At 41.2% G+C, this 24,300-nt stretch overlaps 1 protein-coding gene across 2 annotated transcripts in view; it reads right to left on the bottom strand.

Moving 5' to 3' along the window:
- The window catches only part of Frem1 (FRAS1 related extracellular matrix 1), a 151,461-nt gene that overhangs the window by 13,523 nt on the left and 113,638 nt on the right, over positions 1-24,300 (bottom strand). For both annotated transcript variants that reach the window (XM_034503655.2, XM_076934723.1), the window contains 9 exons: positions 21,081-21,282; positions 19,984-20,128; positions 11,501-11,630; positions 9,059-9,131; positions 3,476-3,625; positions 1,471-1,694; positions 832-879; positions 405-569; positions 78-206 (listed from right to left, as the gene is read on the bottom strand). In XM_034503655.2, the coding sequence (XP_034359546.1) occupies positions 78-206; positions 405-569; positions 832-879; positions 1,471-1,694; positions 3,476-3,625; positions 9,059-9,131; positions 11,501-11,630; positions 19,984-20,128; positions 21,081-21,282 (1,266 nt within the window). The remainder of the gene's footprint in view (positions 1-77; positions 207-404; positions 570-831; positions 880-1,470; positions 1,695-3,475; positions 3,626-9,058; positions 9,132-11,500; positions 11,631-19,983; positions 20,129-21,080; positions 21,283-24,300) is intronic.

Genomic DNA, 24,300 nt, shown 5'->3' with positions numbered 1-24,300 from the left:
CACACATTGAATCACTCTGTAAGCTTATCTTACAGCACACTGCAACTAAAGGCGCTTAGCTGCAGCCTATGTCCCACCTTGGTTTGGGGGCTCCAGGCTTTCCAGGAGATTCCATCACATTGATACAATCTGTGGGTGCTTTCTTCAAAATGAAAGAGTCCCTTTAATTCCACAGAACAGTTCTTTGGAAACAAGGGCTGCATACCCTGTGGGGAAGAATGGCAGATTAATGGATTTCATGTACGCTGATAGCAGTTTCCTCCCTTGGGTCTTCATCTACAGGGCAGCATCTGTGTCAAGTAAACTATCCCCAGACTTGGGGTCCATTTTGTGAACGAAGTGTCTTTATGTCCCAGGGAACAGCTTGCTGGAAGGCAAACAGGAAGGAAGGAAGGTTTCCATACCTGTCTGAGAAAGTGTGAGACAGTTGTGGATGCCACCTCATCAGCTCGAGGCACCTCTGCCACTTTGATTGTCCTCTGTGGCTGACTAACGAGGGATATTTTGGCCTTCCGTTTGTGAGCTGAGAATCTGTCACCCTCTAGTTTCAAGGAAACTATACCATGATACTTGAGGAAAGCAACAAACAAAAACGACGAGAGAAAAATAAGCACCAAGAGGACAAACCTTTTAATAATAATAATTAAATAACGAGCATTTCAAAGACAGTGTCAAAGCAAAGAGGCAAAAGGATTTTTCTTAGTCACCCAATCTTCTAAAAGAAACTTTTTCAGAAAAAAGTCAGATAAATAGGCAAAGAGAAAAATATAGTAGTGTCACTACTGTGAAAACAACTATGAACTTAAGACGTTAGCAGTTCTTTATGCTTACATTGTAGATGGTGTCTGTTCCATTTCTGCAAACAGAGGATGGAAGAACCTAAAAGCAACAAAAGACAATATTGTACAAAGCAGACTCAAAAAGCAATTAGTAGTATATTTTAGTAAAAGGAATATTTCACGAGATTTTTTTTTCATGTCAGGTTTAATAGAATTTTTTAAACCATGTCTAACCACATCTCTGTTATGCTGATTTCTGAATCCATTGAACTGGCTGGACAGAAGAGGTGGCTTCAGTTTTCAGTGCATCTGCAGCACAGAAAGATCCAGGAAAAACACACACACATGTACACACAAGCATGCAATGCACACACATATGAGAGTGTGCCTTGTGGGAGTTATAGCTTCCACACCCATGGGGGAATCACTTAAATGTGCTTCTGTTCTAGGACTACTGATTGTTCCCTATCTGTCTTGGTCATAAAAGGAACCAAAGCAGGATTCACATGGCTGAATGAATGTAGCTACCACTTCAATTGGCACAATTAGTGGAGTGGGTCAGCACAGTGATACTTGCACGTAAAAGGCACTGCAGGACTCCACCCAGAACTCGCTATGAGAATCCAAACAGTTCTGCACTCTAAGACACTTGTTACACATCCCCACACATCCACTCCACCTCCATCCTTACTGATTTGCCATTCCCCTGGGTCATCAATTTCCTTTGAGAGAGGTCTGTGAGATCAAAACCCTGAAGAGCATCTCCTCTGGTGAAAGATGGAGAAGGCCTTCTTTCCAGATGAGGAGAACCTGAAGTGGTGAGTGAGGATGACCCCGAGGGCAACGGATGCCAACGGCCCTTCCCCCATGTGCTCTGCTTGCTTTGGTTGAAGGAATTTGAAGGATGGCACCGTCCTGGAGGCATGCAAGATGGCAGGCGATCAGTATACTACACAAACACATAAGCGATGGCATTGACACAGTCCCTGGAACAGCTTGTCATTAAACCTAGACGGATGAATTTCCCACCAGATGTTGCCTTTTTCCCATTTGCCAGAAACTCCCTCTCTCTTCATCAGTTTCCACCTGGGAAAGCGGTATCCTTCTGCACATGGATAGGGTGATTATAAAGTCATGAAATCCATCCCACAAATCATAGATGAAAATCATCGTCATGGTTTGATAATCATTCCAGACACTTAGGAAACCGGCTCACTTCCCTCCTCCTGAGATACTCATCAACACAGAAGGTTTATTCACTGATCAAGTGCCACCCCCCTCGCAACACTTTGAAAGGATTCCGTTTTCCTCCCGTCTTTTAGAGGTACAAACTGGAATTGTTTAAAGGTAGCATATGATCAAACAGCAGCTATAAAAAATTTGCAACCGACTCTAAAGGGGCAAAACCCTAGTGAATCTTAAGAGAGTTTCTACTAGAAACCTCAACAATCAATATTTCTGGGAAGGCACAGAAAACAACCCACCAAATCCAAACAAATGAGGCCAGTGCAGGGGCTCAGCCAGTGAGGATGCTTACCACCGAGCCTGACTACCAGAGTTTGAGCCTGGGAACCCACATAATAGGAGAGAACAGATTCCCACAGGTTGACCTCTGACCTCCACACTGCACCATAAGTAAAAAGGATGAAAAATTAAAGAACAATTACAAAACCTCAACTAACAAGAAAACAAAAACAAGTTGCCGAAAGAACCTGTCTGGATATTTATTTTACTTTTAGCAGCACAGAGACTCAAGCACAGGGCTAAGCAAGCACTCTGCCATGGAGCTATGTTTCCAGCCCAGGGCATTTTCATATGTGTATATTTCCTACACTTAATGTGAGTGGACATTCCTGCTCGCAAAGAAGCACATGCAGTGAGGAGAGAGAGGGGATGAGAGATGTCAGGAAAATGTGGGTGTACAGAGCAAAGGAGCCGGCACCCACTTTTATTATAGGATGAGGGAGGGAACACTAGATTACAGATAAGGAAAAAAACTGCAGATCACAGGGTATGACAAGCATTTCAAAAAGGCTTGAAATGGAGTGTCACGCTGGACACATAACGTGTCACATAGATGAGGAACCAGAAGCAGAAGGACTTTGGCAGAACAAACCCTCAGAGTGCCAAGGGCTTTGCTTTTCATTTTATGTGTAGGTTGCTTTCTAGCAGGCTCTTCCCAGAACCGTTTGGCTCTGCCTCACCAAGTCATTCATTAGTATTCTCCAGCTGCCCCCGAATCCCCAGCCAGCTGCATCTTCACGTCTATTTTCCCCCAATTCCTTCCCTTCTTAGAATTTTCCTGGTCACACTACAGTGGGGGCTCCTGTTTTAGGCACTGAGAGCCCTCCTTCACAGAGGAAGATAATTACAGCCTTGCAAACTCAGGGGGAAAATAATTGTCCATAGATTCTCACCAACATTGTTTCCCCCTTGGTGAGAACAACAAATGGCTAGAAAAAAAGCAACCAGGGCACTGACTTGTTGCTTTGCTGCAGCCATTGCTCTTAGCGGGAGGAAAAACCACATGAAACACAAACCAGAATAAAGAAACTGGAGTCATGGTGGAGGCGGCTTTCTTGACAAGAAATTACGCATTTTGATTTGAAGGTGTTATCAAGCATTTTGGCTGCTGCAAGCCAGCAGTCATGGCGCCAGGACCACTCCCGATTTCAAGATGAGGATCAAAAGAATACCTCCTTTTGAGTCCAAAATTTTCACTGCTGCTTTTGTCCGTGTGCCAAGAACCGCATTCACAGGGGAGTTCAGAATTACTTCAAAGACCTCATCATCTTCCTCTAATCCGTCATAGGTAATTGCTATATTCCACATCTTAGTTGACATTCCTACAAGAAGTAAACATTTTAATTACTCTTTAATTGCTATTTCAATCACCTAGGTGTCAGAGAAATATATTAATTAACATGTCTACAGCTAGACTGCGGTAGCCCGAGTGAGCTATTGTACTGCCACCAACTCACTGAGACCCTGCTGTTCTCTCAAATAATATAAAAAAGACCGCATTTGTTCCCGGACAATGATGACCGGCCTTCAATGCAAACACTGTAACAAAAAGTAAGCTGCATTACACAGGGGGGAGGAAAAAAAAAAAAACGTTAGTAGACAAAATCCCAGACGTAATTTTTCTCCCAACCCCATCCCCTCTGTGCCTAAGAATAAACAGTTACTACAATCTGAAAAATCTTAAGAGTTGCGAAAATCTTAAGATGGTGCAGCAGACAGAAGTGATTATTGGATGGTACTTCAGGCACCTCACAGAATCCTTGAAGTGATTCATTTACTCCAACTGCTGCCTGCATCGGCTGCTATCCCCCACCCCAGGTCTTCTAGCCCACGGCTGAGTTTTCTGATGATGCAGTGCTCCGTAGTAGTTGGGTGCTCTCCTGGAGAGAGCGTATGGGCTGGGGATTGTACACATAGGCTGGTCCAGCCTCCAGTCCCCTTCTCTGTTTCTATCATGGAGTACAAACAAGTTTATTCCACACACTCTTCTGAACTTAACACAAGTTTTCATTCACTAAGATATCCCAGCCAATCTGTCCCATCAGGATGGAAGGCAAATCCAAGTCGGAGACACAAGGTATCCAGGCTGGAGGATACTTCTGAAACAGTCCCAATCCTCAGCGGTTTCTAGGATGAGAACTGTAGTACATCTCCCTGGATTTACTTAGCAGGGATGGTGAAGGCGGAGTTAAGCAAGCTGAAAGGCTGTTTGGTGGGGTCAGAGGCTATGATAGGGGGACAAAGGGCAGTAAGTTTACAACTCAGGCTCTAGGGCAAAGCTTGGAAGTCTGTCCTGCCTCCCCTGCCTATGGGTCCTTCCATAGCCATAAGTCTTTCTCTATATAGTGGCTAAAAACTATTTTCCAGCCTTCTCTTCTGAAAACTGACATTTTTGCTTGCATACTGACATGTTTGTTATTCCATCATCTCTCTGACAGCCACCTTCTCGAAACTATGTCTCATATAGACGTTATGGCCGAATCGGAGCATCATGAATCCCTGCAGCATTGGGTGGAACATTGAAATCGCTCACTTCTGAATCGGGTTGCTGAATTGGGGGGGCATCTGCAATAATTTTAGTAATAGAGCAAGCTGGTGCCCGATTTATGAAGCTTCCAGCATCTTCTATGGTCTCAGATTTTCCCTTTCTAGAGTCTTTTCAAAATCAGAAGTTGAACTATCTAATATAAAATATTAATCAATTTCCATATCACAGATGGATGAGTAAGTCCACCAAAATGTATGTTTTATCTCTGAGTGCTTGCCTTCGCATTAGAAGCTATGGAGAACACCAGACATGCAGCATAAGCCAAGTTCTGACCGAAAGAAATTTGAAACTTTTTGGAGGAGACAAAACAAGTTGTCTTGGGCGTACCCAGAAGGATTGGTCCCAGGAATCCCACATAATGCCAACATCTGCAGCAATTACTTAAGTCCCTTGCATATATACCATATGCAATCTCCTGTAAACTTTACACCATCTCTAGAACGTTTATAATGTCAATATAATGAACACTTTATAAATCTTGTACCTTGTCCCAGGTACAAGAAAACCAAAGGGTTCTCAGTCAGTACAGACAGAATGGCTTTTCTGATTATTTTTTTTTTGATTTGTGCTTGGTTGACTAGGTGGATTCTGTAACTCTTCTTCTTATATACCAGAAAGCCAAGTAACTATTAAAAGCTATGTGTGATTAGCTGACAAAATATACAGAATGCAGTGTGTGCACTAGATACCTATAGAATCCACATACACTGATTTGGAGGGAAGAAATGAGAAGCAATCTAAGGAAGTTAGCAAAGTTGAGGTTTGGGTCAGGGGAGTGGTAAATAGATCATCTGAATGAGGGAGTTGTATCTGTGGAAAAGAGGCCACAGGTTGCAGGTAGATTCTGTAGCTATACTACGGAGAACCCTGGACACTAGGTGATCAGATTCAGGATTTAGACAATGGTTAATGAGGGAAGACATCGCTGACATTCTGAAAGCAAACGCTTTAGCAAACTAAAGTTGAGCGTGCCTGTGTGAAGGTTGGGTACCCAGAGACTCTGGGACTCCAGAGGCAGCTGTGGAAAGGAAATGAGGTGGGCAAGGAAGAGAGCTGAAGGCTGACATTGTTAATATTCAGAGAACTTTGTTGACCACCAAGCATCATAAAGTTAAGTACAAGTTAAATAAAAATCCAATATACAGAGACATATTTTCACATCTCAAACAGTTGTCCTCTTATTTAAAAATTTATTTCAGAAAAACGATAGCATCACATTTAAACAAGCAAAGAAACAAAACAAACAAAACGAAAAGGCCTTTGAAGTTGTTGCTGGATCTTATGAAACAAAACCAAATTGTTGAAAGAGATTGTCTCTAAGTTCTTTCAAGAGCTTCTGAGTTGCTGACTTACATTTCAACTTGGTTTCAAGTCTCCCAGGTGTGGGGTCACTGTCTCAGGGTCACGGTCTCAGGTTAATGAGATCCTGAATGGGATTTTCATTGCTGTTGTTTGGTCCCCACGTCCTCCACTTTCCAGGTGCAAAGTGTCCCTTAACTCCCTGAGCTATATCTGGGTTTCCACTAGACTTGATCTGCCCCTTCCCCTATTTCCAGAAAACAAAAGTTACTGGAGTGCAGTAGAGGTGTCCTGTCATAAAAACACACCCATTTTATAGAGAAAATGAGTTCCTGGATATTTTCCTACAAAGCAGATTTCTCTGTTGAGAGACATTTTCTCAATATTTTTCAGTAAATGCCAAATTAGAGAGCTGTTCCTTTGGAAAACATTTTGACTTTTCAGAACGATGAAGATTTGATTAAGAATACATCAGATCTTTCAGGGACACATTTTAAAGGAAAGCACTGGTTTTCCTTACAGTATTTACATGGTACTTAAGCTCTTCAGGTCAGAGCAGCTAAATGCCTTCTTAGGATTCCTGTTTGCAAAGTTTGGTAAAGTGCTACAAGCGACCCTTCATCCCTCCCCAGTAAGAACTCTTCAGTCTTGCAGTAACCCATGTAGTGGATGATCCAGTCTGTTTCTCTGGTACCAGGGAAGCTGATATTTCCAGAGAAATGAATAGATTGCTCCCGGCAAAAGTGATAGGGTGAGCTGGGGACATCTAAAAAAGACAAGGGTTTACAATATGAAAGTATATAAACATTTATAGGCCCTGTGGATGTGGGGAACTCTTTTTAATCTTCTAAAGTAAGGCTTCATGATATAAAATTATTTCTGGCTTAATAAATTCCAAAATCATGGGCAGCCAAGCATGTGGCTTTTTAAAAAATGTATAAAATATGCTTATATTATTTCTCAATGTATAAACAATCCTTAAAATCCCGAGACCATTTGGGGGCCCCAGAAGTCATTAGTAGCTATCAAAACAGCATGTAAACCCTTCAAAACAAACGGGCATTTATCTTATGAGACGGAATCTCCAACAGATAAATTTCTGAGTCTCCCCTAGTGTGATACATTCCAGCTCCTCTAAAACCAAACAGAGCGCCTGGTGGGCTGCTGAAAACCTGACTTGCAACAAACAGCCATGGGTAATAAAAAGGGCATATGGCAAAAATGATTGATTTTCAAAGGAGTCCTTTAAAACATGAGGACAGAAAAGAACATTAACCCTTTCATGATAGAGCAGAGGTAGGCTTCAGAAGCCTAAGGATAAACCTTGAATACAGAGCAGCAATGATGCAGTCAGCCTAGAAAACCCACTCATCCATGTTAGAAAGCTAAACAACATGGGAAAGAGGCTAACAAGAATACCTGAGTTGTTGCATGTCAAATTTAAGGTTCATTGTTATAGGCTGAACTGTATCCCCCACAGCTTATATCGTGAGGCCTTCCTACCTGCCAGGACCTCACAATGTGACCTTATTTATAAATGGGATGATGGCATGGTCACGAGTTAGCATGACATCATAGTGGAACAGGGTAGCTCCTTAACTTAAGCTCATTTGGGTCCTTATGATGAGGGAAAATCTATCCATAGGGAGAGCACCATGTGAAGGTGAAGTCAAGGACTAAGAAGACAGAGCTGGAGCCAGGACCACCAAAGATCACCAGCAAACCTCAAAAGGCACAAAAGAAAGAGAGACAGGAGAGGGTCTCCTTCACAGACCCACACATCAGTCTAGGACTGGACAGCCTCTGAAACTGCAAGGCAATGTCTATGTTTAAAAACCACCCAGTTTGTGACACTCTGTTATAGAAAAACAGTATAATCTTTATATGTTATGCTTCTTGTTGTGAACAGCACAAAGACCTTTGTCCCCTAATACTAGGATCATCAGTTTGGGGATGGTGACGATATTCAGTCATTTTAGTGAGTTGAACCTGGGCAGGACATTGTCAAGGCACAGAACATCTCTGCAGTACAAAGCTGCAAGCCCTGGACACTTCTCCAGCATTTTTCTATTTGTTCTTAGGTGAGTGATCCAGGTCCATTGCAGACCATAGGGAAGGAGGGAGAGCCGTGAAGAACAAGGAGACAGATAACCCCACCCACAGGAAATCCTTGAAGGGCAGTGTCCAGCCTCCTGGCTTTAAGACAGACTTTCCCAGAAGTAAGTGCCTCAGCCTTCCTCCTCTTCCTCTTCCCCCACCCCACTAGAACGTTGTCTTCCCTAGGAAGTCTTCCAGCATTTTCTTTACCCAGAACAATGGCTTTCACTTTGGATTCCAAAGTTCCGTTGGCAAATATTTTCATGTCTGCATGTTGCATACAGTAGAACAACTTCAGGAGAAGAAACCACACTTTTATATTTTACTTTTTAGTACCTAGCAAAATTTTCCACAGATTTAAATCAAAGTAAATACTATTCAATGCAATAATTATTTGCATTGAACCCTATTATGACAACTTATTTCAAAAGAAATCATTTAGAAACTCCTTTTAGGAATCTATAGAATCATAACATTTGAAAAATTCCTACCAAAAATATGTGGATAATTAAATCAACATTATATTATAGTAATGTTTAAATTACTTTATCTTTCTGGATCATTTTGAATATTTACTTTGATATTTTTATGTTTATCATTTGCTATGATCTTTTTCCTCAGTTTAAATAAATATTCACTTGTAAGAGGACTGTATATAAGAGCAGAACTTCAGGCCAACTCGTCTGTTGGGAAAGGGGCGGTATGACTCCCTGACGATCCTCTAGTTGCTGAAATTGCATAATATCCTGTGTTCTCAGCAGTCTCCAGATTGCTTATGGAACATGAAACAAACCATAAACACAAAACGTACCTGGGTCAAATTGAAGCAGTTTGGATGGAGTGACAGTAAAATCTTTTCCAACTATAGCTGACACTTGGTTAACCTTAGTAGGAAAAAAAAAAGTTATTTAAAAACAAAAGTAAATGTTCTACACTAGAGAAACGTTTACTTTCCTGACCCTCATACCAGACTAAATTCATGGTCTCAAATCTGTTTTTAATGTTAGGTAAGGTTTTTAAAATTATAATAAACCATTTTGGGTCCAGGATCCGTGGTATGCTTTTTTTCCCCCTTAAGTTAGCTGACCGTTTCTCCTTTTAAACTATCCAGGTATTGGAATAGTAGAATAAAGTTTACAGCCTTGTTGTTCTCTTTGTTACAAGTGACATCTTATTTCATCTCCTCCCTTGGTCATAAAATAGAGAAGGAAGAGGGGAAGGAAGCCCAGAGAACCTGTGCTCTGAGGATCCCCTGCAAGCTCCAGGGCACAGAGATCCCTCAGGCCAGATGAACCAAACAAGACCCCAGAGCATTGTTTCCCCGACCTGATGGACCCATCACTCTGCACCAGCTTTGTGGGGCTGATGGACCTGATAAGCAGCTATGCACAGGCAATCCACACCCAGGACCCTTAGTTCTAAATTCCTTGTTATAAAAGCTGTACAGAGGGAAAATTACCCTGGTCTAACTAGACTACGGGCTGCTCCACTGAGTCCCTGATCCAGGTCTAAAATCCAAAGAGGCATCCAAAGTCATGGTCTTGGATGCCCAAGGAGAGCTTACATTGTCTTCAAAAAAAAAAAAAAAAAAAAAAAAAAAAAGTCTGTGGTGAGCTTCTAAAGGGCCATTGAGTGAGACTCCAGGTAGTTGTTAATTTTGCAAGTATTTAAGATGTTGAAGATGGGCAAGATGATGAAAGGAACAGAGCTCTAAAATGCCCATCTATTCCTGTGGTCTCTGATATTGTCTGTATTTCCAGCCTAGATGCTACTAGGTTAATGACTCGGTCTAGAAGTGTCTTGCTGAAGAAGGGATTACCTCTTAGGCTTCCATTTGCTCTTTGTCTTTGGTGTTCAGTGCCAAGGCTCCCCCTGAACCAGCTTTTGCCGGAAAAAGGCAGCCCATTGTACACCTGCAACCACCATATGCTGGAAGTTACATTTGTCTGCATGGTTCTTGCATATGCAATTACCTAGTATTTACCACCACCGAGTTTACAGAATCCTAGGTGGGAAAAGCATGTCTGAGGCAAGGTGTTTGGAAAGACAGATCTGGTGAAGGGACACAATTCAAGGAGGACAAACAGCATGGGGCAAAGTATGCTTTCTCTCTCTTCTCAGTCAAGTAGCCCATAAGATCTTATGTAAGATGGCAGGTTATATATACCCTATATCAAGCAATCCCCAAAGCCTCGGGCATTATACTTGGTGAAGGTCTGCACACTTAGCTGTCGAGATCATACAACTTTTTATGTAGACTAAAGTCCCATATATGTTCTCTCTACATGTCAAGGTGAGTGGTAATGTAAGCCGAAATGCTTCACTCAAATATATAGCACTCTCTGTGAAGTACCAGGGGATTGCTAACAAAGCCACACCAGGTTAATTCTCTTCTCTCCCATGGTCATTCCCTGGAGTTATGGGAGATGCCAACTTTCTACCTTGATGATAAAACACCTGCAAGTCCACAAGACAGATACCTATATCCACTAGAAAGATAAACAGTGAGTCTGGATGTGCTTAGGTTTAGGTCCAAGGAGTTCTGAGGCAATTTTAACTAAATATAACTTCTGCTAACAGAGATGCAACCTCACCCAGAGGCTCATCACATTAGGAGTTTCTTTTGTTCCTCATCAAAGCACATAAACTAGCTCACTACAAGCCCACTTTCTGGAAGGGCTGATGTTGCAATGGCTTCGAAAACACCTTCAACTCTACAAGCCTCAGGTTGTGCTCCAACCCATGGAAAGGACAGCAAATCCTGTCCATGTGAGGACTCAACACCTCAGGTGACTGTCCCAAAGTGCCCTTCTACTCTTACATGATGTAGATACATCTCAAGATAGGCTTATGTCTCCTGTTTTGCCTTATCCTTTGAAGAATAGAAAGTGGTCCTGTTTCATTCACAGATGTTGACTGCTTTAGGAATCTCATAGAAGCTGAATACACCGTCCAAGGTGGAATTTAAGACAGATTCATTAAGTTAGATATTTCTTTCTATGAAATCAAACTTGAAAGTTAAAGAATGTATAGAAATAGCCAGATTTCAAAACCAAAACCAGTGGGTTTTAAATATTGTCTAGGAATTCACTAAAAGACTAGGGGACAAAGATGTTGTATACTTGGACACACTGGCATATAGTGACCCTACCCCCTGCATTTTGCAGTTTCTGGGTTTTTCTAAGAAGATCATCAAAGACGCTACCAGCAACATTAAGTTCTATCTTGACAATTTTCATTTTAGAGTCGTTACCTCTATACCCACAAAGGCTGAGTCCATGGAATAGCCCCTTCTGGTAACTTTCAAGGGCAATAAGCCCACATTCTCACAAACCTCATATTCAGTCTGGGTCCATTCAATATAAGACCATTTTAGCTCCAAGCTGTGAATGGGAAAAAAAAAAAAAAAGAAAGAGAAAGTACATCATTAGGTACCCATGAGAATACCCTTGGTATGGTCAGATAGATGAGAGACTGAGCACTGAGTTCTATCCAACGGCAGTTTGGTTAATCCATGCCAATGACAGAAATGAACTTTTGCATTTCCTATTTGATCATTATAGGAAATTGTGAGGGAACAGAGAAGATGTTCTAAATTCTATTTCATAAATGAAATAAGATTAAAAGCATTTCCAAATCCCACAGTTAACTGTTAGTGATGAGGTGGGGGGTTCAAATTTGAGTGTGTGTAAAGGGAAAGAAATGAGCAGGCATGAAGCTCAAGAGTCTATTCATTTCAGGAAGATCTCTGAACCTGTGTGCACTTTAATGAAATGTTATCCCCAGGATATGCTTAGAAATTAAAGTGTCAATATGCTTTGTTCCTAACTCCTGTTCCTAACTCCTCTTTCTGTGCATGGGAAAGAGACCCAAGAGTCTGCAGCTTGGGTGCAATCCTGATCATCCTTCTGTGTCCACAGAAAGGTGGGACCACTGCTGATGCTGGCATGTATAGACATTCAAATCTCACACACCCTGTATGTAGCATACAGCATGGATATGGCACACAGCCTGTGTACAGCCTGAACATAGCATATAGCCTGCACACATCCTTCTGTATGTGTTACTTCACCCCTAGATGATGAACAATACCAAATACTGTGTAGATCCCGTGTAAGTAGATGATTTACTATATTGTTTAGAGGTTAATGACAAGAAAGAGGGTTTGTGCATTCAGCATGACATAATTCTGTAATAAGTAATTTTGAATTATGGTTGATTATAGCTACAAAACTCCTATGACACAGAGGGCCAACTGTATATACAACTGGATATGATTCATAAATAGTTCTGATATACCATGAATAAATCTGACATTTGATGGAAATTGTCATATTTAATGGTTGTCATCTAAATAACTTAGAAAGACTAAGATCAGAAAGGTTCAAACAACTAGTTTATCATCCTTGTAGAGGTCATAGGTCACTATCACATTACACAAAGTTCGCCAACAAAATAAATCCATTAGTACTGGTCTGCCTAAGGATAATAGTCTGGGGGACGGACACCACAGCATACACTTACTACAGGGGCCCATAATAAAGTATGCCCATTGTACACATACATGTTTATTCAATAGTTATGAAACATTGTTACTATCTGCTTGATATTATAAAAATGACCTGAAATGCATTATTATATGAAGAAATATTGGTTTACTCACTGGTATTTGATGCAACAGAATTTAAGTCCAGCAAAAAAAAAAAAAAATAGAACAAGAGATTAAAAAAATAACTATGCTTAAAGCATAATAAAATAATAGTTAATAAGGTCAATCCAAATGCCAATAGAAATGACAAGGTGCAAAGAATTCCTGAAGGATCCAGGTAAACAAGAAAACAAAAAAGTGATTCAAGGAGAAGACAGTGGAATACATTGGGAAACAGATATGTGCAGGCAGATTTGAGCTAAGTGTCCTAAGAGTCAGGTGAGTTCCAAAGCTGAGTTCTGCAGTTCCACCCGTCGCTTCTACTAAGCATTGTAAGCAGGAATGAATGCCATCATACAGACCCCATAGCCTTACTGTCTAACACTGAGTGCAATGTGGTTGCTGATCTAGATAAAGAAGGGAACAATTTAGAGAACTGTTCACTCTAAAGCACAAAGAGTCTCAGTGTTTGGGAGTGTGTATATGTATTTTTCAGATGAACCTTCTGAATTAGCATGATGCCTGTAGGTTAAGACTGCCACCAAACAATGTCCTCTATTTAGTTTTCTTAAAACTAATCACTATAAATAATAATAATCTGTTGAAAAGCGTGAAACTTAACCCAGGCTGTAGATTTTCCAGAAAAACTATTTTTAAAAATAAAGCCTCCTATACCCACAGGGTACGTGCAATGTGTTCTGAATGTGAAATCTTTTTTGCAGTAATGTATTTGCAAAGCTCCTTCTATTCTTAAACTCTGTGCAAATACATGGAGAAAAAAAATAAATGATGTAGCCAACCGCTTTGTAATACTCCCTGTAGGAATCCACATGACTGTAGGTTTGGTATTAGGTAGACATTCAGATGTAGGAACCTATAAGAACAATCTGCAAGTTCTGTGTATGTAAGCATTGTGTAGATAAGGCTGGATTGATGTCTTCACATCTAAGAGACCCTCTTCTTGGTATTGAGTAGAGTGCATTCTATGAGCAGAGATGATGACTAACAAGGTACCATGTGTTAAACATATCTAGTGAACCTTTTAAGATGACCCCTGGGAGGCAAGACACCTTCAGCTGAGAGCTACTAGTCTGGAGAAGTTCAGCATAGCAGAGGAACTGTTGTAAATAAAAGCTAAATTTTGGTTTTCAAGAACCACATTAGGAAACAGAAGACATTGAAGCCGGATTACACTGGTCCCTCTGCCAGTCAGTAACATACAAAAAAAAAAAAAAAAAAAATGTTTGGACACCTCACTTAACATTGCAGACGCTTGCCAAAGTTTAATTTTCTTCAGTCACCCTTATCCTGGTTTGTGTTTCCATGCACAGCACACTATCGAGATGCTCCATGGGAGCAGCCTTCGCTTCTCCATGGGAGCAGCCTTCGCTTCTTCTCAATGTACGGCAACTCAACTTGCAGAGTACGGAAGTCAACTAAAGTGGCAAAGATTGCCCAGCAACTATCTGTTCACTGTGCTGTGGTTTCCTGAGCTGGGATGTCTTTCTCCAGCATCATTAACATCTTTTATACACCTTGAAAATGATTCTCACATGTTCTTTATAACCCTGGTGTACTCTGAACCTCTGTAACCACCCATTATTCTGACCTCATTAGAGAGAAAGATGGCCATAGAAGTGTCCATCAACAAAACACTCTTTCTTTTTTTCCTGATTTTCCAATATGTGATTCCTTTCTTTTTAAAACCAAAATAATAATAATAATAATAATAATAATAATAATAATAATAATAATAATAAATTTTTAAAATTTACATTCCAAATGTTGCCTCCCTTCTGGTGCCCCCTTCATGAGTTCTTTCCCCCTCCTCCCCTCCTCTTTGCTTCTGAGAGGGTGCTCCTTCACCCATTCACACACTCCCACCTCACCCTGCTAGCATCCCCCTTCCCTGGGGCACCAAGTTTCTACAGGATTAAGAGCATTCTTTCCCCACTAGGCACAACAAGGCAGTCCTCTGCTACGTATGTTACAGGGGCCACAGATCAACCCACGTATGCTCTAAAGCATGGTTTCTTAACTGACATGTATATCATTCTCTGAGGCATATTGTAGTTCTCAACACTAGACTTATCTGGAGACACTGTTGACTGTCACAAGCAGCAGAAGGGTGGTCCAGGCATTTGGTAGGTGGAACTAGCTAGAGACGCTGCTTAGCAGCTATGCACAGGACATTAGCCTATGGCAAAGAGTTATGCTTTCCTAAATGCCAAAAGTGTGGTCAATGGTGAGAGACCTTGCTCTACAATTTTAAAAAAAAAATGCGCTTTTGACATTTTATTTTGTAGCTATTTGACTCGTGTATATGGAGATACAAATGGAAAGAAACACTCAGGGTCAGAACATCAGTTTGGGATCTGGGACACCAATCTAGGTTAATAGCAGTGCTTCGGCCTCTTCGTGCCTCAGTTTCCTCGCTTCTCAAAGCATACTAGAGGCATGTCATCCTTCAAAGGAGCTAATGAACACCCACGAGTGCTCGTTAAGTACGGCGAGCTTCTCAGTAACGGGCTTCAGAGAAGCTAAAATTGTGATTAGGTCATTACTCCTATAACTAGATTGTCACTTAAAATCAAGTAGCATCTGACTTCAGAAAATTGAAATGCTAAAATATATTTTTTCTAAGCATTCTACGGTTTATCAATTCAGAGATGGTGCTATTAAGCCTGATAACCTCACACTTCGAACACCTGTGTTTCCCAGTTTTCGTTCTCTTGATAATGGGGAGTGGTTAGCCAAGAGGCAGCGCAGTGAGTGGAACAAACAAGGCCTTTGGAGTCAGGCACACCTTGCGAACATTCATTAGTGTGGGAATGCGGTCAGTTCTCCTGGCTCTCTAGGCTTCAGTTTTCATTATCTTAAAATGAGGAGAATTACACTCATGTCGAATCATTAAAATTTAAATTAGTTAATGTGTACAAAGCACCTGTACACAGTGGGTGCTTAATAAGTGCCATCGTCTTTCCCTTCCTCTGTGCTTTCTGTAGCTCTAGACTGGGGATAAGCACGTTAACTCTGGGCTGTAGACAACATGTAGGCATTAGTGAGCAAATGACTTCAACCTCTCCCCTTACAAGGTGTTTCATAAAAGCAGTTTAACTGTTTTAAAGTTTGCCCGACAGAAATTTCTTTCTTTTTACATTTCTTTTGACTTTTCTCTTCTGGGGCCAAAACTGAGTAACAGAACAGTTGGGTGCAGTTGCCGGAGAGGACAAAAATCAGTGATCAGAGAAGCCATCGACTGTGAAGGGCCATGGGGACCAAGTTAATTCTCTCTCTCTCTCTCTCTCTCTCTCTCTCTCTCTCTCTCTCTCTCTCATAAAGAAGTCCACATGGAACATGTACTAAGAAAATCACATTGGTGTGTATTGGCTTCATTCTCTGGTCTACAGAGATGCTTTCAATGAGTGCTGTGGGCCCTGTGTTCCTTGCTTAGGCTCTGTAGATCATTTGCACAGTCAAGTTGAGCCAGAGAACAGAGCAAGCTTGTGAATGAGTCATGTCAAGGCCAGAACCAGTAAGAGCTGTGCTCTCTGAGATCTAGATGTCAGGATTCACATTTGGTGGCCACTCTTCCACTGGCACAGAGATAGTTACATCAATGCTTGGAGTCTAATTTCCTTATGATCTTTGGAGGATTGTGTTTTTAAGCATCTAACGTGCTGCCTAGAATTTAGGCACTTAGCCAAATCTAAATCTTGAGGCAAACATCCATGGATTTCAGTGTTATAAAATAGCTTCTATTTATGGCAGTGTCTTCTAAATGCATTCCATGACAAATTGTTACCTGCACTCCCCTGGAATGGGGGGTGGTTTGCTTTTGCTCTCTAGCCTATTAAGGTGAGGTAAGCTACATAATGAACCCTCTCGTTGATTCTCACTAACATGATCAGCTTTGATGTGATATAATTAAACACACTCACCAACTAGCCAGTTACTGCTGGTAACTTGATTAATTTTACCCAGACCAAACTTTCCCATGTGTGATGAAATAGAACATCTATTGATCTCTCAGAACCAATAATGCATAGAAAGCACAATCGCAAAGCACAGTGCTTAGCTTATTGTGAATAATTGTATGGACTGTTTGCTTGGTGAATAACCCTAAAATCAATATCTAACTACTGATAGGCTTTAATCCACCAAATATTTCTCTAAACAGTCCATTGAATTAACATAAATACTCAGGGGAATTAACACTGGCAGTAAGGACCCCGAGATGCATTTGCTAAGAACTGAAACACAAGATTCTTCCATATGTTGGACCTCACGTTTTTATCTAAAGTAACTATGATAGTTTCCCATTGTGCATATCAAAAAGCTGTTGTGAACAGTCACAGTGGTGGAACCAGAGTGCAGGCCTGTTCAACTCCAGGTCCAAGGATAATTATCTATACTACATCCCCAGGGCATTAGATATGGAGACCACCCAAATGTGGACAGTTGCCTTTCACATTTTCACATACAAATAAAAAACTGGGTAAACCTTAAGGTTCTTAATGGGTAAATATTCATCTTTCTTGCAGTTTGAATGGCCAGTATCTACTGGGAAAGAAAACCGAGAAAGCTAGCATTCAGGAAGGACAGAGGGACAGATCAGGGTGTCAGGCCACATGGGCTAATGAGGGCTGAATCCCAGCTACCACACTAACCGGCTGCACGTGTGTAAGTCTCTTCCAGCTCTGTGCCTCCGTTTCCTTGCCTGCAAGTTCTAGATTAAGACAGTTTTAGTGAATAAATAACATTAAGTAGAGTTAAAAATAATGAAATTCTAAATGCCTATGATTCATGTTGCGGGTGTAAGTAGGCTCTTGCTGGTTGTTTTGTGAAGGCAAACACTATTTAGAATTTTGTTTCTTTTTTTTTTTTAAAGTCTCCCTCTCCTGCCCTTGCCGCCGAGTGTGTGTGTGTGTGTGTGTGTGTGTGTGTGTGTGTGTGTGTGTGTGTAGAGGTCAGAAGACCGCTTTTAAGAGTTGGATCCGGAAATAAACTCAGGTAATCAGGGCTGAACATGCACCTCCCTTTGTTATCAGAAAAATGTGTGCTTAGTTTCAGGAAAGAAAAAAAAAAAAAAAAAAAAAAAAAAACCTACTTGGGCACAACTATTCCGCTCATATACCGAGACAAATTTATAGCAGTTTCTACTCCTTGAAACCACTCAAAAGAAAATAACATACAGGATGTTAGAACCAAATCTGAGTTATTTTTGTAGTATCTGTCTGCAGGCATCTTTCTTTATGGGTTCTAGCCATTTCCAGATGATAGGGCCATCTCCAGCATGAACCCGTGGAAAGAGATCTCTGCACAAGGATGCCTATGCCAGTCTAAACCAGCCTCCTCGGGAAGCCAGAGCTCTGCTGACTACATGATGCAGACTCTACCGTGACTTGCATAAGTAACTTTCATGGTTACCTAAAAGCATACAGCAGCTCTATGAAGGGTCGCCCTTGCTAACAATAGGGCATGGAAAGGGCACCTGTGTGAGGAAACCTAGTGACCATTGCTGGGGGAAAATTCTGTCACCCACACCATGCTGTCTGGCACACAGAGGGCCAAAGGTTTGCACTCACTCAGGGGCAAATCTGATCAATACTGTGCATTTCAGTAGAACCACTTTTAAAAGATTATAAGGCTGAGTGAAGTCAACTTGATAATTGTAACGGTAGTTAACTGTTTTTCTTGAAAATAAAGTTTTTTTTTCTTTTCTTTCATTTCTTTTCTTTCTTTCTTTTTTTTTTTTTTTTTTTTTTAATGTGATCCATTCTTTAGACTGTGATCTCCAGGAATCAGTTCCCTTAGGCAGAGGCAGTTTAATGGGTGGAGAACATTTGTTTTAGTTTATAGCTTCAGGATTTTAAGTGCAGGTCCCTGGTCTTCCTTGTTTATACCTGTTCCCTAACACCCAGTGCTGTGAGCCTGGCATAGAGTAGCCACAGGACCAGTGTCTATGGGGTTATTTAATAGACTGACTGAAGAACTGCACTTGAACAGGCAAGGGAAGTAGCCTCAAAACACGTTTCTGAGACTGGATGCCGGTTTTGCTAACAATGACTATAGCAGCCTCTGCTGGCGAGTGGTGAAACTACAGTACAGAACGAGAAAAAGGAAAAAACAGCACCGAGAACATTTTTTCTCAGAGTTTCTCTTCCCGGTCCACATTTCAACATAGAGGGAACATAGTAGGGCCGTGCTCATTTATGCTATTTTATATGTCTCGGATATAGTCAATACAAAATTCAGAACGAATTAAATTTTCTCTGAGGCGTCTGGGAAAGGCAGTAAATAACGAAAACTAATGCAGCACAAGAAATGGACGGATGGACCTTCATTGTGACCATCTGTCAGCCAGTAAATTATTCAAGGTCTATATCCAAGAAGCATCTGGAAAGGAGGCACAGTCACTGAAATTATCCTGCTCTGTTAATCTTGTTAATATTGCAGATTTGTTCTTGTTATGGTGAGTATCCTACATTGTATATATATTTGTCTTTATAAATATCACTTAATATCCCCTCGACTCTATTTTTGTTTGTACTATCTTCTTCTTGCCTATAAGGTTTGTTAACGTGAAGATGCGTGTGTTTTCTTTCTTTCTTGCAAGAAAGAATATATTTGGCTACTCCTTCCTACTTCATCCCACCCCCACCTCCATCCCCACCCACCCCACGGTTCAGAAGCCAGTCGTGACTAACACAGTCCTAGAGTGACCTCTGGCTGCAGCATGTACACACAGGCTTTGAGCTTAGTCCTGAAAGCCCTCCAACAGCCACTTCCCAGGGTGTGAAAGTGGCTGTTTATAACCATGATAAAAAAAAAAGGATGCTGTTTGCTTAATCTTTTATAATCTGGAAACGACTGGCTTTTCTAGAAATAATACAACAGAAATCCTCTCTCCAAAATAAAATGTATGAGCCTATGAAATAGTTCATCAATTTGCCCTGTTAATTGCAAATATCTATCCTGTAAACATTTACCCTATAAATGGTGAAAGACCTGGTTTGGAAAAGATTATTTCACGTTCTTAATCAGATACACATGACGTGTAGAACCAGTGAATAATAGCAAGTTACCTCTGGGGAGTGGCAGTGTTCCCTGCGGGGTCCATGGCCTGAAATTCCAGGATATCTGAATTCACTTGCAAAGCAGGGTTTATGATGTAAAGGACAGTCTTACTGCTTAAGTCCTTCTGGGTAAATTGCTCATGGATGAATTCACCTACAAGCAAGACAGAGATGAATCTCATGGGTAATCAAATCAAACATCACTTGAGAATTGATAAAAACACACAACTGCTTTGTATGAAACAGATTTAAGGAACAGAGTGCCAGACTAGAGATTCTATTCAGGCAGCAGTACTTGCCTAGCATGCACAGAATACACCCAAACCTCTGCATGGCAGCATACACCTGGAATCCTAACACTTGAGATACAGAGGAAGAGTGTCAAAACAGGCCATCTTCAACTACATATCAAATTTGAGGCCAGCCTGGGCTACCTGTTTTTTAAAAAGGATGATGTCCATTTAAAGAAAATTAACATTATTGTAGCTATGTTCAGATTCAGATGTAATGGCTCAAAATCATCTTTCAGTTTGCTTTGCTTCAGAGATATTTGCCTCACAATACTAAACTAAAGAGAAAGGGAATGGGGAATGATACCGGCACCCCTGCCATCCTGTTTAAGGAGGCGTTGTGATCATTGCCTTCCTGAAAAAGAAATACTATAAAATTTAGCAAAACCATTAGGGGAGAAAACAGTCTTTAAAGGGACTGATATAATTGAGGGTTCATACTAAGAGAAAGAAATTAGTCTCAAATATCAGTCTCACCCTGGCACTGTGTTCTAAATATAACATAACATGAAAATAAAATAAAATAAAATAACAACACATCAGTGAGGTGTTCAGCTGCTGTGTGTTAGGAACTGTTTCTCCTTATGAAGATGAATTTAGAAGATTCAGCTTCAAGCCCCTATTACCAACAATACTGGTTTATAAACTAAGTCTATCCACAAGCCCTAGAGAGCACTCACCAAAATGTGCCTACCACACTTAAGTGAGTTACTCTCTAACCCTGCCAGCAAGCAGTAGTTTAAAATGAAGAATTGCAAGGATTGAGATGAAAGGTACCCTGCCCTCCCCCCCCCCAAAAAAAAAGATGGAATGTACCTGTTGTTGTGTTCTCCAGACGTCCATGCAATGGGCCTCGTAAAATCTTAAAGATGATCTGGTCATCCTCTGTGTCAGGGTCCAATGCCTTCAGCACATGGGAAGTGATGTAAATCCCATAGCAGCCGTTTTTCAAGAGCCCCACTTGAGAAGGGGAGTGCAAGTGTGTGATCTGGGGCGCTGCCTTGTCCAGCTGCTCCACCTGAACCATCAATGGAACATTACACAAGGACGTCTCTCCCTGTGCTTCACAGGGCTTTCATGGTTCAACAATGGTGAAATCCTCGATTTAGGGATCACTTGGAGTCCCTATCTGTTGATTTCTGCCAAGGCCTGTCTTGTTCACCCTGTCCTAACAAATGCAGAGACCCGCTTTCCATCATAATCCTTCACCCAGATTTATGAAGCCTCGTGTCTGACTTTCCTTAAGATGTTAGCTTTATGAAGGGAAATACTGTATCTTCCTACCCAGTGCCCATTCTTGCACATGGCACTATGCCTGAACCGTAGCAGAAGCACATGGAATCATGGAATATGCTAAAAATGACCCAAGAATTACACTGCAAATTTAATGTTAGCACGACAGAAAGATTTGCTGTGTTTAATGAAATACATAAACAGAATCCTAGGTATTTACAAATGCCAAAGACCTTTTCCACATGCCTTTGCCCAAATGCCAAAAGTGTTGAATAGAAAAATTGAAATAGCTTACTATAGAAATTACAAAACTGATCATCATTAGACTGTGTACTGTTCTTCTAAGGCTGAAGACCATCAGACTCAATAAATGGACTAGATATTTAAGGGTAGTGGCTGTGGCAGAGATGGAATTCCTTGGGGGCAAGCTGGGTAGCCAGATTAGCTGAACTAGCAAACCCCTACCTACCTACTACCTACCTACCTATTACCTACCTACCTACCTACCTACCTACTACTTACCTACCTACCTATTGTTGTTAGTTCTTCCATCCAGCAACTTTTCCCTTTGTTACTCATGGTTACTCTTAGCACCACACAGAACCTGTTGATCCATGCTTGAGTTACTTACCTCTGTCAGTGTATTATTTGGTGGCAGTCAATAAATACTGTATTGTCTTGACAAGACAACTCTTGTAAGCAAGACACTGGAAGTGTCTTTTCTCCTACATTGCCAGCAGGACCAGCTACTTCATAAAACACTGCTTGACCTCTTTGCTCTGAGGGACCAGGGGGGTCAAGGAAAAAACTTAGGCTTTCTCTGTAAGTGTTTAACACAAGTTTTGTTTGTTTGTTTGTACAAGGGACATCTTACATTTGTAATGAAAACTAAGCTTTACCAAACCTAACAGAGCCTCCACAACTTCAGAGAAGGAACAAACTCTTAGAATACTTCACTGTCAGAGGAGCACCACGGTAGAGAGATCTGTTTTAGTTCTAACACATTCTCTATGCTCCACCCCCATTTCCATCTCTGGAGTACAGGAAGCAGCTGTGTCTGCATGCAGAATTTGTAACTCTTAGAAACTTTCAGGAAACAAATCCAGAAAAGCATTTTTCAGGAGACACTGCAGTGCCTGTGTATTGATGACATCAACACCATCTCCCCAAGTATCTGCAGCCTTCACAGTGCCAAAGACTCATCCACACCCAGAGCCCCTGAAGGTTAATTCTGTGACAAGTGCTCTAGGCCATAGGCCTGGATTGACTGGGTAATGTAGACTGAGTGAGCCTTATCCAGTCCATTGCCAGTCCAAAGAGAGAAGACTGGGGTTCCCCCAAAGAAATAAGAGCTTTGTCTCTCTACCCTTTTTAGATCCAAGGCTACAGTATCACCTTGGCTGCCAGTTTTAGTCTACCGACTTGCTTGCATGGTACATCTTGAGCATGCCGAGATCTGTAATGGCATGATGTAATTCCTAAATCAACTTGTGCCTACGTGACTCTGTCTTTCACACACACACACTTTCTGTCTCTCATATTCTATTGATCTGTATTGTCAATCTACACAGATATATGGATACTGTACATAGAGGCTAAAGAAAGGAGAAAATAGTATCTCACTAGTTAGAGGGTATCCTGAAGTAGAGACAAAATCGCCTCTTTGTTGCTATTGGTTGAAGTGTGTGGAACAGAATGAACTCCATCCAAGAAGTGTACGTGTAAGAGTTCTGAGAGCCAGAACATACTTGATGTGTTTTGACTAAAAGACGAAAAACACTCTGCCCTCCAAGAATTGTTGAGAGTCTACAAATGTGGCCGTATGGAGCCATAGGAAGGACAGAGGATTTGGAATCAAACAGACTTGATGTCTTTGATCAAATTATTTAACTTCTGATGCTCTGTTTCTTCGTGTATAAAAATGTAGACAATAAAACCTACCACATAAGATGTTTATGAGAATCAAATGAGATTTATGCAAAGTAGCTCTGATCTTCAGATAACCATTTTAAAAGCATGCAAAGCATGTACGAGCCAGAGGATGGGGAGATGGACGGTAAAAAAGACAAGTAGCTATGACAGGGCTACAGCACTCAGCTGGTGATTTACACACTACTAGGCCCATCCACGTTTCATCAGGAGTATGGGAGGGACCACAAAACTCCACCACTGCTCTCTGCAGTCCTACTGGCAGTTAATGGCTGCTGGAGGAGAGAACATTGTTTTCTTCAGTGATGTAGCTGTGGCTATGTTTCTCGTGTTCCAGCTAATAACCTCCTATCAAACCCAGTGGGTCTCACACACACAAAGAAGATGGTGAAGAATAGCTTCAAGGGGGGGGGGGCATGAAATGGAGAATGGGGAATGGGAATAACTAAGACTCATTATACAGTTCATATATTGAACTGTCTAGGAATTAAAAGTGGGAAAAGGGTATTCGTAGTGGCTGCTACTATTATCACCATCAGCAGCTCCTGGGTGATCCTGATGCAGCCTTGTAAGTTACAATGCCAGTAAATGACGTGCCTGACTAAGCAGAATCCTAAAGGTGCGATTACCATCACAAATGTCTAGTACACACCTCAAATATGTTTGAGGCAATGTGATAGTGCCTCAGATGACCTAATCTTAATTAATTGCCACCACAGTCTGCAGTCATGCTTTTCAAAAATTAGGTGTGGTAGTCGGAATGAGAGTGGCCTTATAGGCCCATGTATTTGAATGCTTAGTCCCCAGTTGGTGCATTCCTTAGGAAGAATTAGAAGGTGTGTGCTTGTTGGAGGTGTGAGCTTGGAAGTTTCAA

This window comes from Arvicanthis niloticus, chromosome 5 (genome assembly GCF_011762505.2).
Source record: "Arvicanthis niloticus isolate mArvNil1 chromosome 5, mArvNil1.pat.X, whole genome shotgun sequence".
In the NCBI taxonomy this organism is placed as follows: Eukaryota; Metazoa; Chordata; class Mammalia; order Rodentia; family Muridae; genus Arvicanthis; species Arvicanthis niloticus.
This window is presented reverse-complemented; position numbering and strand designations above follow the sequence as displayed.